This window comes from Chelon labrosus (genome assembly GCF_963514085.1).
Source record: "Chelon labrosus genome assembly, chromosome: 5".
Taxonomy (NCBI): Eukaryota; Metazoa; Chordata; class Actinopteri; order Mugiliformes; family Mugilidae; genus Chelon; species Chelon labrosus.
The window spans coordinates 15,085,322-15,101,512 of record NC_140341.1 but is presented as its reverse complement, the minus strand read 5'-3'; the positions used below and the strand labels follow the sequence as shown (position 1 = coordinate 15,101,512).

At 39.8% G+C, this 16,191-nt stretch overlaps 1 protein-coding gene across 1 annotated transcript; it reads left to right on the top strand.

Annotated features, from left to right (window-relative positions):
* Positions 1-3,151: 3,151 nt before the first annotated feature.
* LOC311488233 (MORC family CW-type zinc finger protein 3-like) lies at positions 3,152-14,414 on the top strand (the record flags this gene model as incomplete). Its single annotated transcript, XM_084544814.1, has 16 exons — positions 3,152-3,190; positions 4,827-4,899; positions 5,529-5,661; positions 6,231-6,455; positions 6,683-6,850; positions 7,039-7,171; positions 7,574-7,702; positions 7,812-7,931; positions 8,046-8,143; positions 8,288-8,395; positions 8,480-8,608; positions 8,859-8,930; positions 10,799-10,831; positions 10,915-11,977; positions 14,219-14,292; positions 14,404-14,414. 15 exons carry the CDS (start codon positions 3,152-3,154, stop codon positions 14,276-14,278), a joined length of 2,583 nt encoding a protein of 860 aa, XP_084400940.1. The 3' UTR covers positions 14,279-14,292; positions 14,404-14,414.
* Between the last annotated feature and the right edge of the window lie 1,777 nt (positions 14,415-16,191).

Genomic DNA, 16,191 nt, shown 5'->3' with positions numbered 1-16,191 from the left:
TCAGATTGTTTTTCCTTTCTCATTCTTGTTCCAATAGTTTTCTGCCGATTTACTCTTTACTTAGCTTATTTTAGCCTTAATGATATAAACTTGGAAATTGTAACAGCTACGTACAATGAGATAAGAACTCTGGTGCCTGATTGCCTGTTTTGTCGCATCTGTAGCATGCTGTGCATCCTTTTCAAGGATTCAAGGATTCTTTATTATAATTTCAACACACGTTGGTACATGAGATGGAACGAAATTTCTCTGGTCCCGATTCAAGCCATAGCAGAAATAGTAAAAAGTATAAATAAGAATAAAATTAGCTAACTAAGTATAGTACAAAATAGCAAGAAGTGTATGAATATGGGCAGTAAAAAAAGTGTCAGCACTGCAATAAGTATTAACTGCAAGGAATATCCCAGTAAGACTGGCGACCTGTCCAGGGTGTACCCCCGCCTCTCGCCCGATGACAGCTGGGATAGGCTCCAGCAGACCCAGCGGGGGGGGGGGGGGGGGGGGGGGCTACGGAGGTCCTCCAGCGTTCAACAGTCTCACACCCTCCGGGAAGAAGCTGTTCCTCAGTCTGGTGGTCCTGCTCTTAATGCAGGGTCAACAGGAGGGGGCTCAGCACACAGCCCTGGTGGGAGCCGGTGCTGAGGGTGACCGGAGTAGGATGAGACATCGTGGATCCTCACAGACTGCAGCCTGTCGGTTAAGAAGTCCTGGGCCCAGTTGTAAAGGGTGGAGCTCAGTCTGAGGGTTGTCAGTTTATAAACCAGGGTCTGTGGTATGATGGTGCGAACATAAGAGTCCTTGTTCTCTAAGTGGGTGAGGGCTGTGTGGACCACAGAAGATATGGCATCCTCTGTGGATCGGTTCTTCCTGTATACATACTGGTGTGGGTCCACAGTGACGTCGATGCAGTCCTTGATGCGGGCCCTGCAACTTCTAATTTATAATCTTAAATATTTTCTTTGTGATAGTGTGACAGTGTGTTTAAATAAATGTAATTTAAATCAGCAATAATTGCCATATATATTTTAGATAGCTGTTAATTAAGTTGTGTTGGGACGTGAACCTGGTGGTGAGCTATGGAAACTACAAAATTATTCGCAAGGAAAATACGTAAAAAAAATAATTTCACAATCAGTAATGTTTTTTAGTAAAATACTAGACCCTAAAACAGGGCAAGTATATCACAACTTAGAGGAAATTGATACTGCATTTCAAACATATTACAAGACCCTCTAGTCACAACCAAAGCAAGAAAGAGAAAATATAAGAACCTTTCTAGATTCACTAGATCTGCCTACAATTGGAGTTCATCAAAATGAATGCTTAATGTCACAGATCACAAAGAAAGAATTAGAGACTGCATTGAACAAGCTAAAAAATAACAAAACGCCTGGGTCCTTGCTCATGTCAGTGTCAAAGGGAATGAGCAGGTAGATGTATTGACGAAACAAGCAGTGATTTTGTTTATTTGTTTATAGTCTATGGTGGGAAGGGAGGAAACACATCTCGACGGGGGCACTGATCCTGGCACAGCACGCACCCAAACCACACCTACTACTTGTCAGGACCACCTAGTGTCTAGTGTCTGCTAATCTCTTTTCATCACTTCCTGTTTTATTTTGAAGTCAGAGTCTACTGAAGTCTGTCTTCCTGTCTAGTTCTGCCTGTGTGATTGCTTTCCCCGCCCTCATGTGTTTCACCTGTGTCTCATTGTCTCCCTCTCTCTCGTGTATATAAACTGTGTTCCCCTTTCTTCCTGTGCCAGAACGCCTTGAAAGATTCCCCCTAAGTGTTCCAGCCTGTTTTTTCCTAGAGTGATTCCTTGTTGTGACTATAGCTAATCTTTGTTACCTGAGTTTTATCCTGCTGGACCTCTGTACCTGGTTTTGACTCTGCTTCCAATTAAATTACCTTCGAGTCTGCCTGATCCCTGACTCCTCCATTTGTGTCCACCTGATTCGTACTTGATAATACAATATGGCCAAACTATGGACGCATCGGAGTCAGACCACCTCCATGTCGCGCTGAAGGTGCAAGGGGTTAAGCTGTACCAGCAAGACCAACAGACTGCGCAGATCTGTCATGAGATTTCAGAAGCCACCTCTCGTGCTGAAGCTCAGAGTGTCACCGTCTCGGCCCAGCTGTCCCACATCATCAATCAGCTTCAGAGCCTGGACATCTTGTCTGAATCCACTGCTGTGGACGCTCTGGCCCATTGGACATTACAGGTATCTTGCTATGCCTTTTGGTTTTACAAATGCACCAGCAGTTTTTCAGTCCCTGGTAAATGATGTCCTCTGGTACCTGTTGAATAAAAAGATCTTTGTGTTGATATCTTGATATTTTCTGAGAGTATGGATGAGCACCTGGCCTACTTCAACCTTCAGGAAAAAACTGCAACGCTTCCTAGGTTTCATTAACTTCTATAGGAAATTCATCAAGGGGTTTAGTTCTGTGCCGGAGGAAACTGCTGTCAGTCAGGCGGCGGGGTCATGTACTCCTATACCTTGTGGACTGGGAGGGATACGGTCCTGAGGAGAGATCCTGGTTGCCCTCCCGCGACATTCTGGACCACCAACTTATTCAGGACTTCCATGCCTACCAAGTTCCTGGGCCGCCAGGCATCGGCCTGATCCCTGTCAGACTACGTAGTCCTGACAGTACCCACCCCCCCTTCCGTCCGAAGTACTGTCAGGACCACGTATTGTCTAGTGTCTGTTATTTTTATGTTCAGTTTTCTGTCCTCTTTTCGTCACTTCCTGTTTTATTTTGAAGTCAGAGTCTGAAGTCTGTCTTCCTGTCTATCTCTGCCTGTGTGATTGCTTTCCCCGCCCTCATGTGTTTCACCTGTGTGTCTCTCTCGTGTATATAAGCTGTGTTCCCCTTTCCTCCTGTGCCAGATCGTCTTGAAGGATTCCCTTGAGTGTCCCAGCCTGTTTCCTTTTTTGTTTTGTTTTTTCCTAGAGTGATTCCTTGTTGTGACTTTAGTTAATCTTTGTTACCTGAGTTTTTACCTACTAGACCTCTGTACCTTTGCCTGAATCCTGATTTCCTGGTTTTGACCATGCTTCCAATTAAACTGCCTGCCTGCCTGATCCCTGACTCCATTTGTGTCCACCTGATCCATACTTGATACTGACATTACGGAAAGATGGCAACTCAAACGGACCGGGGTGTTCCTCTGAGTACGGTTAGTGGAGTTTACTAACTTGTTTACAGGAATGTGCCCAGATTAGTTGGTGCAAATAAAATTTGTTTATATAAAACACTTCAAGTTGGTAATGAGGTGACAAAAAACAAACAATAAGTATTTCAATAGTTAAATATGTAAATCACAGCATAACAAATATATTCATGTGTGAATTTAAGCCGGTGATGAGTTTCGTTGTCCTCGTAAACAACCGACATCTTAGTCAATGATTATATGTAGCCTGGTCCCAGGTCCACATGTTGCTGCCACTAGATAAATATTTACTTTCAAATATTTGAATTCAAGAAAGCTCTGTTTGAAACTTTACTTTCATATGTTCTCTGTATGTGGGGTGTGTAGGGCAAACATTTATTACTTTTCAATATTTGCTTTCCCCTATTTCCATTCTTTATTATTCTAAGTAATGAAACCACTTCCACTGCTGTTATCACATTTGTGGAAGCAAAACAAAAAAAACATACACAAGCATTCAAGACATGGTCGGGAGTGTATGATGTGGTCCAGACTTAACATGTGGTGGGTGTCTTCTGACTGGGGAAGCTTTGTTGCTCATTATCCCCTCACATCCTTTACACACTTCCCACAAATGCGCCAAAATAAATGACAGATTATGGACCATCATTGTGTTGAGTTCTGTCTTCTATTTGAAAAGGTAGATTAGAAATGAACTGAAAGGATTTGCTACCTGCTCTCCTTTAACCCCATCTACTGCTGTGTTAACACATTACTCCCCCACGTAACAAAGACTATAGACATTATGTTTCATATACTCCTCAATATACGCCGATCAGCCATGACAATAAAACACTAATTATCTAGTTATCATGGCACATGTCACTGGGAGGGATATATGAGACAGCAAGTGAACAGGCACGACTTTGATTAGGGCACAGTTGTGATGGCTAGATGACTGAGTCAGAGCATCGCCAAAACTGCAGCTCTCCTGGGACGTTCCTGGTCTGCAGTCAGCAGGACCTACCAACTGAACTGGCAACCTGGTCTGCAACAATTTTCCAGAAGAATATCTATGTTATTAACTTCACAATTTGGTAGTTTTAATGTTTTGGCTGATTGGTGCACAGAAAAACAGAAACAATGCAAGATTATCTTACTTGTATGCCAACATAAGTGTATTTTCCTCGTGATGTTTGGCACCTCTGTGCATGTGTCATGTGTTTGTGACTCATACATAATTTCAATAAAAAATGGGCACTGAGAACAGAGGTTAGAGCAGTAACTTTAACTGTTGGTGGCGTGATACATACCAGCTATGATCAGAGAGATCCGGTTTAAATGAAAGTCTTAGACCTTCTACATTAGTTGTGTTAGTTTTAGACAGCATGAGGTTCAGAGATATAGACTTAAAACAACAACACACAATATTTAGTGTAAAGTCTATTTACAAGAAAGTTTACAAAAATTCTAAATTCTCCTGTGTAGTTTACATTTTATATCACTAAAGTCACAAATCTTTTGTACTAAACATGTTGTATATTTTACAGATGTGCTCTTAATAATGTAACAAAGCTAGTTTGAAGCTAGACTGATGCATGAAAACAAAGCATCTTTGATCAAATCTAACTATCGTGTCAATTTTAATTTATTCCACTTGTAGCTTTCTCCAAAGTATCTTCACAGCAACTCCACCAGCCACACCTGGCCCTTCAGCGCCATAGCTGAACTCATAGGTGAGTCATCTTAATAATATTTTCAAGAGAGATAAGGCGTCTTGGTTAGTTTCTCTTTTATTGCAGACTGGTGATGCTCTCAGTTAATCTGCTGGACTTTCAGTAATCAGGACTGCTTTTGGTTTGGTTTACATGTGTATTTGATGTGGTCTCTTGCAGCTTTGTACCTAGTCTTGTGTTTAACCTGCTGAAGCTTTTTAAAGAATGATGGGCTGAATTAGAGAATAACAGTTTTCTTGGCTGTAGCTGTAAACATACCCAGCTAATTTAAGACATCAGCTTTTTCCTTTGGTTATGAGGTTAATTGTGGTTAATCATTTGTTCCATTGAAGGTGTTGTGTTTTTTTTGGGCCAGTGTTGCTTATGGTATTTTTTGTCACATGCTGTGAATCTTGTTTACATTTTGTCATATTCATAAAAGAAAGAATAACAAATCTACCTTTATCTCTTCTTGGAGTCGAACCAAGGAAGTTGTGGTGAAATCTAAGGGATAATCCACCTGGAAAAGTCACCTGGAAATTAGGATTTCCATACACCTCTACATTACAGCAATCTGAAAAAATGTTGGAAGGGAAACAAAACTTTATGCATGGTTTAAAAATGCTTCCTTAAATTGTTTCTTTTGACAGACAATGCTTATGATCCAGATGTCAACGCCAAACAGTTCTGGATTGATAAGACCATGATCAAAGGTGAAGAATGTCTCACCTTTATGGATAATGGAAATGGACTGGACTATGAAACAATGCACAAGATGCTCAGGTACAGATCGCACTGCATGGTATTCCTGGGAAAATACATTTTATTTGGTAATGAATCATACTAACAAAAAAAAAAAAGCAAACTAGGTGACAGGGTAGAAGGAGAAGCTGGGGGGTTGCTCTGCTTCTTTCTTACTCTCTGTGCTCACATATACTGTGTTTTAATATATCCAAATTTCCAAAGCTGTTCTCATTCACGTATTTTTCTGTTTTTGTTGTCAGACAATGAAATAAATATGAGACGGTGACTGAAGATGAAATACTGCATTGCCATTTCATAATTGCTGCACTGCTATAATCGTGATCTTACAGTTGCAATGTGTTATGACAAACTTTTGTAGATATTTTAGGCACAGGCAGTATTTACATGTTAAATAGTGATTCGGAAAGAGAGTTATCTAGGGACAGAAAGCTGCAACACAGAATGCTGTGTTATCGTTCTTTAAATATCTGTATGAACACAGAAGTTTCCAACAGTTGACTCTGCAATGTTAAGGAAATGTGCCAATAAATGTAAATATTAATATCAGTATTCTTATACAGCACTTTTTTTTATTTTTCTCCCTTCAGCTTTGGGTACAGTGACAAGACTCCTTCGCATGGTAAACAGCCCATTGGAATCTATGGGAATGGCTTCAAGTCTGGATCCATGCGTCTTGGCAAAGATGCCATCGTTTTTTCCAAGTCAAGGAATATGTCGTGTGTTGGGATGCTCTCTCAGACCTACATGGAAAAGACTGATGCCAAGCAAATAATCGTGCCTATTGTTTCCTTTGACAAGATAAAGACAAATGAGTATATATCCTTTCTCTAATGCTCTGACACCCATCACATATTCATTATATGAAAATTTGACAAACACCAAGGGCAATATCTAGCTTGACAATACCCCAACTAGAAATATAATGTTGTCTTTTATTGTGAAAAGGTTGAGAGTATATATTTTTGTTATTGTTTAAAAGTATGTTATTTATTTTGTGAATTTGACATGTTGAAAGAGACACGTTTTCTATTAATCATAGGACGGCAGAAATCTCTGTAAGAGAAGCGCACGAAGCCAGTCTGGAGGACATTCTGCAGTATTCCCCTTTCAACACACAAGAAGAACTGCTCGCTGAGGTCAACGCCATCAGTTCGTCCTGGTCCAAAGGGAAAACTGGCACACGGATCATCATCTGGAATCTGCGCAGGTCTGTTCGTAGTCCACACACACTGTATACTGATGAATACACACAGCTTTACCACTTTTGTTTTCTTAGTTTCTTGGAGCTCTGTTTTGCTAATACCTCAAGCACCCAGGAGCTTCTCTTGAAAAACACTGTAATAAGTTAACAAAAGACATGACGACTCACCTGAGGTGTTTGTCTGTTTTTTGTAGGACGTCCACTGGAACAACAGAGTTTGATTTTAAGAAGGACCGTTACGATATCCGAATTCCATTCGACGTCTACAAGGAATTGAAGAAACCTTCTCAAAAATCACACATTCCTGAGTGTGTGTTCTCACTGCGGGTAAGGAGCAGTAATGTATGGACTGATGTGTGTGCGCAGTTTGACTCCAGAAGACTGTTTTCACATTCATCAGTTGACAACGTGGTTAATCTGAAAGCACAAACCACAATCTAGTATGCAGCTTCCACTAGTGTCATTTTTAGTGTATTAGGAGACTCTCTGTGACCAGCAGTTAAACTACTAAAATTAAAAATTAGATTAAACTTTAGATGATTCAGTGAGAAAGAAGGAAGGACAGGAGATTCCCTTCCCTTTTCTCTAAGAGGTCTGTAATAACAGAGAAATGGCCCAATCATAGTCATCTGAGGATTTTAATCGGTTTGGTTGAGCAAACTATTTTCATTCTTTATCACATCTCCTTGACTGTATAAACAAGCTGGGCTGTGTTTGTATTGGTTTCAGGCATATTGTAGTATTCTCTACCTGAAGCCTAAGATGCAGATTGTGGTACGAGGTCAAAATGTTAAATCTCAGCTCATCGCTAAGAGCCTGGCCTACACCAGAAAGGACCACTACAAGCCCACTTTCCTGGTATCCTTTCATCGCAGGTTTCTTTCTAATCTTCCTCTTTTTGGTTGGTGATGGTTGGTGACATGTGTTTATTTTACTGCTCTTGAGATTTCCTGAAACATTATTTCAGAACAAACGCATTCCTATAACTTTTGGGTACAACACCAAAAGTAAAGACCAGTACGGCATTATGATGTATCACAAGAATCGGCTCATCAAATTCTACGAACGCGTGGGCTGTCAGTTTATGGTAAGTAAGCACAAAATGTTCTAAAGCCAATACCATGACAGTTTCGGAGAGTTATTCCACATGTATTCAGAGTTTTCTAAGTCTTATCATGAGCTGCATCTTTCCCTTCTTCAGGGAAACAACAAAGGAGTTGGAGTCATTGGGGTCATAGAATGTGACTTTTTAGATCCCACCCACAACAAACAGAGCTTTATGAAGACAGAGGAGTACAGGTAATAACAATAACGCTACATTTACAGGGTTGATTTAAGTCTAAATGAGCACACTGGATGTTTGATGCGCACAAAATATTTTTATTATTATTGTGTTCATATTTCCTAATTTTTTGAAATCTGGCTTGCTGTTTGTTGGTACAGAAAAATCATCACCAATGTGGGGATCAAACTGGAGGAGTACTGGCAGGAAATCCGTTACAGGAAGAAAAAAGAGGATCCAAACAGCACCATACCAGTAGAAGATATCATGTTAGTACAATTTGAGGTGGCTGGCATCATGTGTTCTGCACGTACAGTAGAATTGGTTTAACCACATCGTTGAATCCTCCTCAGGAAGGAACCAGATCAAAACTGGGTGCAGTGTGATGACTGTTTACAGTGGCGTAAACTCCCTGATGGGATTGACAACAGAAAGCTGCCAAAAAAATGGTTCTGCCGTTTGAACCCAGATCCTCAGTTCAGGTAATCAAAGCATTATCAATTTAAATGATGATCGGAAAAAATAACCAATATTAATGAAAAATTCACTCTTGTTCTTAGAGGTGTTGCTGACTCATGGTTTGCAAAACGAGAGATTAGGCAAACAATGATGATGGACTACTGATTGGGCCTTGGGCTGTCTACCAAACCAGCCACTGTAACCTAAGTGTATTTGCTTAGGTCAGACATAGCTTGCTAATGCTTGATCTTTCTATCTGATTTACCCATACAGGAGCTGCAATGTAGATGAGGAGCCTGAGGACTCTGATGATGAACCTTCATACCAGAAGACCTATAGACAAGCGTGAGTCACAAATTTCAATTTCAAGATCCACCACAGCATACTGAATGTTTAGACTTAATAAGAATGGCATTGTTTCTTGAAATCAGATCTAAAATGTTAACTGAAATGACTGAAGACATGCAAAGTCAGTGAGGACGCAAAGAATGAAATGACAACCTTAACTGAATAAGGACAGTTTATTTGTTTATTTGTTTATTTAAAAAGGATCCCCATTAGCTGACGCCAAGGCAACAGCTAGTCGTCCTGGGGTCCAGTCAGTAATATTTAATAGAGCACAACAGGCATTACAATGTCAAGTAATTATAAAATATATAAAAATGAAAAAACAAAACAAAACAATATACAGTCATGTATCACATAACCCAATCACACGCAAGTAGGATGATGATATAATTAAGGTATTGATATCAAATACATTCTTAATCTTCTTTTAAAACCAGCCTTTCCCTTAATTTCATGAACCTCACCTGGAAGACTGTTCCAAAGCGCAATTGACCTATAAAATACTGACAACTTCATAGAGTCAGACTTAGGTAGTGGTAGAGTAATCAGTCCACTATTCGCCCCTCGAGTGTTATAAGAATGAATGTTTGAGCAGTAAATTATATTATTAAAAAAAAATGTAGGAGTCTGGGTATTAATTATTCTGTGCAAGTACATTAGTACATTAGCAGATAGTCTTTCCTTGACTCTCAACCAGTTGAGACGTTCATGCATTTCTGCAACACTAGTTCTTGGAGAACAACCAAGAACTAGTCTTGCAGCCTTGTTTTGAGCCACTTGTAATTTATTTAAAAGACTGTTAGATGCAGCAGACCATACAACTGAACAGTAATCAAGATGACATAAAATCAATGAACAAACTACTTGATGAAACAACTGTGAGTTGAGAAACGGAGCACATTTACGCATTATGGCGACAGCACTGCCCATTTTGGCAACAACTCTGTTGATGTGATCAGACCATGACAATGTGCTATCAAGCCAGAGCCCAAGGAGCTTCACAGTTTTTACTTGCTGTATTGTTTGACCATCTATTTGTAGATTAATTTTAGGATTATTTAGTGATTACTTAGTACAGTTAATTAGCCTGATGAGAGTTTGTTGATATTTCACAGACAGTTACAACATGACTTGCTCTTCTGGAAACATTGTCCTCTAATGATCTGAATAAAATATTTTTTTCAACCTGTCAGTTTCAAAGTTCTTCTTAATTAATAAAGTTAGCCTAGTTACCTCAGTCAGATCCAATGTCATATGAAAGACTAGTGGGATTTCGCTGGCAACCAAAACGGTTCAGGTGCATCCAGCTGGTTTTGGTTTTATCTTCGATTTACCATTAGTTATCTTTTTATTACTCTCACTTCTCAGTTCTCCTCCATGTGGCTTAGTTGATTAAGAGAGAGATTTTTTCTCAGGTGTGTGCCATTTTTCTCCTTCCTTCCCACTTCACTTCCTGTCTAGGTGGAAAGGGATTGGTTGCTTTGTAGCCTCAGGTCTGCGCTATAAGGGGGCAGATGCCATTCTCACTGAAAATGACAGAAGTTAAACTGTGACAGTTTTTCCTTTAGTTAGTTGTTGTTAAATTCATTTCTAAACTACAAGTCATTTGCTTATGAATGTCCAAAGTTGAGGAGCAAAAAAGACATCAGCACCTGAAAAGATAAAGAAGAAAATTTAAATGCCAATGCATCCTATTGACTTTGTTACAAATGCAGAGGTAGTCATACTTAATGATAAAAAGAAATTCTCTGTCTCGGCTTTTCTGAAATCTTCAAGCTGATAATTAAAATGAATAAATCTCCCCCACCTTAACTGCTTAATGTCTCTGGGTATGACTCCTTACTTGTGTGATTTATTTGTTACAGAGAAAGCAAAAAGAAAACGAAAGGAGGAAAAGGGTATGATATTGTGTTGTTCATGAACTTAACTATATCACTTCTGCATCTGTAAAGACATTAACTCTTATTTGTGTTCACTGCAGGCAAAAAAGATCCCAGCCTGAATCTCCACAAACAACACAGAAGAGACCAAGAGTCAATAGCTTCCATAGTAGCGCCTCAGATACGCCCTCTTCAGTAGATGTGAGGCCACTGAGCCCCCAATCTGTGCCTCATGTTAGTGATGATGAGGAGGAGAATGAAGTTGACACTGATGATGATATTGTCATCTTGGAGGCTGTTAGTACCCCTAAGCCAAATAAGCCTGTCCGTCATTTTAATCAAGTGAAGGAGGAGGAAGAGCAAAGTGATATTACACAGAATAAACGTAGCTGTGTCCCAGATACACCCTCTGCCACCTCAGAGACCGATGCTGGAGGAGAGAGCTCTGCAGAGTCTGCTGCTGTGGAAAACTGTCCTTTCACATCCCTCCTTCAAGATCTGGCCAGCACCACCACCCAGTATTTAGTGGACAGTCAAAATCAGACTAAAGGGAAGGAGGGAGCACCACAGAGTATGAGTAGATGTAGCAAAGAACAGAGTTCAGATTTAAATGTCTGCAGCACTGAGCAAGAGAGCAGCGAAAACACTCAGAGTGAGAATCAAGGAGAGCAGATATTGCAGAATAGAGTGGCACATAATCTGATAAGTGATCAAAAAGCTGGACCTTCTTGCGCAAATACTTCTCCACATCACTACCCCAACAATACTGAGGTACAGGAACAGCAAGACCAGCTCCCAGAGCTCATGCAGACCACTGCTCAGGAGAGAGACAATTTGAAAGAACAAGTTCGCGAACTTCGCTCTCAGCTGAAAGACATGCAGAGCAGACTGCAGGATCAGTCTGAGGTCAATGTAAGGAAGGAGTTTTCTCACCAAGCCAGCCAGACAGAAGCAACAGAGGGAAACACTGACTACAAAAGTCTGTTTGAGAAGGCCAAAAAGAAAGTCAATGAACTCATTAAGGACAAAGAGGCCTTACTGGAAGCTACTAAGATGAAGCCCAACTGTGAGGAAGAGGACGGCGATGAGGTTTCAGTGACGGTTGACCGTCTGCTCCGTGAACTGGATGAAAGAAACAAGGAGAGGGATGAACTGCGCTCACAGGTCAGTGACCCAGTTTTGAATTTAGCTAATGTGGACAAGTCCAGTTTAATTTCAATACTCCCTTGTTAGTAAATCTACCGTAAACTCAAAATATTTTTTATTCTATACAAGTACCAGTGATGTGCAGTGAAGTTCGAGGCTGGTGAAGCACTGATTTACAATAATGAACCCAATGAAATAACTTAAATTCGCCATTCAATTGGTTCCTTCCACACTAACTGGTTACGTTTCATATCTCAAATGAGCATTCTTTACACATATATAGGTATACGGTATCTGGCCAAAGGAACAATGTTACATCTATGGCAGTTAAGAGAGAGAATAAGAGAGAGAGAGCATTTGCCGTCGCAACTCCACAGTTCATTCGCTCATTCGAGTACCCAGTGACAAAAAACAAACACAAGTATTTTAATTTAAAACCAAATCATCACCTTAATCAAATATATACTATATATAGTAATACTGAGTTGTTGAATCTTCTGATGATTTGATCCACTTTAGTACAGACAAAATATCTTCCATCATTTACCAATTCCTGTTTTGATTGAAGGTCTAGTTTTGAGAATGTTTTAAACTTACAATATACAATTGTCTATTTTTGGCTTTCACACAGAAAAAAAAGTACAGTGGCTATGAAGGTCAAAACACAACGACATTGCTCAAAACACAACAACATTGCACAAAACACAACGACATTTCCCAAAACACAAAGACATTTCAGATTACAGAGAGTGTAGGGACAGCACTTCTTGTTTCTGAACCCGACAGTGTAACGTCATTTCCTGTTTCTACTCTGCTGCATCCATGTACAAGTTTTAAACCTTGTTGGAAAGAATGGACGACATGATGGCATTAATAGTGAAATATTTTAAAAGAGGACATACATATAATGTCATTCTTGATATGCTTTCAACCCATCATGACATTGACATGTCCCTTGGAACCCTGAAAGCACGCTTGAAGGAGGACTGAGGAGACGGGGCAACTACGTCCTCATCGGGCGTCCCCTCAGCCTCTTTAAATAATGCCAATGTCTTTCCGCAAGACATGCAGAAATTTGGCAATGACTCATACTTCTTTCCACAATGTGGACAGTACATGTCTGCCTTCAAAGCGCGTAACAGTGTCTACACTTAAGCTTTGCCGACCATTCACAAAGCGTCATTTCTTGACTGGCAGTGAAACAACCAATCACATCGTCTTATATTTTAGCACTGGTTCTGTCCAATCAGAAACAAGAAATGTTATGCCAACATTGATATTTACTGAAAAAATAATCTTTCTCCAGATATGACAATGTACCTTTTCATATGGACCTAAACAAGTTTTGCTTAAACATTGAATATGGTACAAGCAAAGCGTAATACTATCCAATATATAACTTAATATTGCACACATATGCAAAATCGAATTTCAAATAAAACAACACATAAACTGTCTTTTATATATGTAAACAGATATTCTGCCTCCCACCTGTCCGGAAAGCTCCTGTTTTCTGCTTTTCTTTTCACTATTTTTGGGAGGGGTAGCACAGTGCCAGTAGTAGCATGAGGACACTGTGACTACTGTCAGCAGAGGAAAGGGTATATCCAAAGGAGGAGGAGAGGGTAGTCACAGGTCCTGTCCTGACTGATGCGCCAAAACAGAAGCAGAGCATTGTGGGATTTGTAGTATCAATGATACATGTGCTGTATAATGCCGGCTCGCCAGCTTTAGTAGCCATCTGGTATTTGGTCTTGCGGGCCAAATATAATTACACTGCCAGAGTTTGACACCTATGAACAAGACCAGATGTGTTACACTCATACATGAAATACATTAACTAGGCTATGGAAAATTTGGATACATGATAAACATGTGAACAACCATTATATTGATGACACACAGAGAGTTAGCCACAGGCACGCGCCAACGACACGAGCCTAACCCAGTTTGTAAGGTTGCGGAATTTGAGGCGAGGCTCGGCTCGCTCCATGTGTTCACACAGGAAATACGTAAATTCAGTGATTGCATTTATATCACAGACCAATGGACAAATAGTATGATTTATTTTATCAACAGAACAGTTTATTTTATCGTCATTACTTTTCATGATGCCAGGTGAGGTACTGCCTCACCTGCCTCCCCTGGCCGCACGTCCCTGACAAGTATGTATCTTTGTGCCCGAAAAAGTGTATTCCATTCAACCCTCATTTGTCCCTTTTCTGTCCTCTGGTGGTTCATTATGTGCTGTGCAATCAGTTGAGCAGTCTGCAGGAGGGAAAACACAGCAGTAGGAAGTTGAGGTCCACAAGGAGATGATCAGACGTGTCCAGGTGAGACAGGGAGGTTTGTGGTCTCTGGCACTAATTTAAACTCTGATACATTTATGTAAATATTAATTTCGTTGCCTGTATTTCTCCTTTTCTTTTTTCTCTTTGTTTCAGCAGAACATAGCTCACCCGCTCGTCTCCTTCGTGCCTGCACTGAAGTGGCAGCGAATGAAACATGAGTGTAATATCATTGATGAGAAGAGAACCTAGAACAGGATCGTTTTTTGTTTCTAACAGGATTTAGAAGTGAGAATCATCTGTCTGTTAACTGTACTTCCTGCCATTCTGTTTAGTTTTTGTTTTTTCTCAGCTATGTGTTTGTTTTGCTCCTCCCTCATTAGTTTCTCCTGTGTCTTGTCTGTAGTTCTGTGTCTATACAAAGTATATATATGTAGTCCCATCTGATCATTGTGTCTCCTGTTTCCTTGTGCCTTGGCGTTTGTTCCCCTTTTGGATTTATTCATAATTTGGATCACATGCTTAGCACAGTAGTGCCTTTCATAATCTTTATAGGAAATTTCAATTAAGTGACATTTGTTTCCACTTTTTGTGTGTAGAAACAACAGTGTTTTACTCTACTCTTTGGATTTTGGTATATTAAATTGAAGATAGATTTACTCTAATGCTGAGGTAATTAAATAATTTCAGTTTCTGTTATCATTTTCAAAAGTAAAATGTTTTATGTGTTCTCTCTACATTTTTGGGTCATTTTACTATTCAGACTATAAATTCACTATTTAGTATTAAGTATAACATTGCATGTCATACCATTTGGTGCTTTTATCAATTATTTAATTGTTGTTTTTATTATTGTCATTTGCCATATTGCAGAACCTCATCATTCATCATTCAATAAAATAATACACATTTATATGCACATGGCTACTCTTTTACTTTTTGTGCCTTTAAGTATGCATTTATATTATTTAATGTAACTAAACTAATTTCTGTAGTTCAATCAACTCATATACTTCAGAGAACAGGAAGAATTAGTTTAAAGAAGTAGTTTTCAACTCTAAATGATACCAAAAGATTAATGTGACTTGCAAATATTGTTGAAGAAAGGGGGGTACGGTATGGAGATGCTGCTGTAAACCAAGGATGAGGTGTTATCATGTAAATGCAAAGGTGTTGTAGAGTGTCCACAGTGGCAAAAGGCCATGAGACTCCAGGTCTAGCATACAGGTGATGATAGCAAAAGATAACAAGATCAAGGGGGCTAACACTCTAGGGGGTAGGAGACAACCCAGACGTTATCTTATTTACTATGTGGATGTGACCCTCTGCACAATAGCAACGGTGTGATGGACCATGAGCATTCTTCATCAGAGACTGACGGGAACAGAATGATGAGCCTAAATTGGTATCCTTCAACAGTGCATATTTAGATCTTAAGGCAACAGATAGGCTACTGGAGTTCCTGCTCCCTCTAATGGGCTGATGGATTCACTAGGAGCCGCGTGGTGTGACAGTGACATTTCATCCAAAGTCAAAAGCATTAAAATTGAATTTACAGTGTACAGAAACAATATTGTATACAAAATCTGCACAAAGCACCAACAACAATAGTGGATCATGATCACGATTCTGGGCTTCCTGGCCTTCCCTACGGCCTCCGTGATACTGATATATGAGCAAAACATTTCAAGCTTTCTTTGGGTCCCTGCTCATGTCAGCATCAAAGGGAATGAGCTGTTAGATATATTGGCTAAACAAGCAGTGATGCAAGAGAACATAGAGCTTCAAATGACAATAAGCAAAAATTAAGCTGAGTCAGTAATTACATCATATTCTCAGTCAGTCTGGCGGGAGTACTGGGATAATAATTAAACAGGAAGAAACCTATACAATAGGTTTCACACGACTGAATATTGGTCAGTATATAAAATAGGCAAACACCTA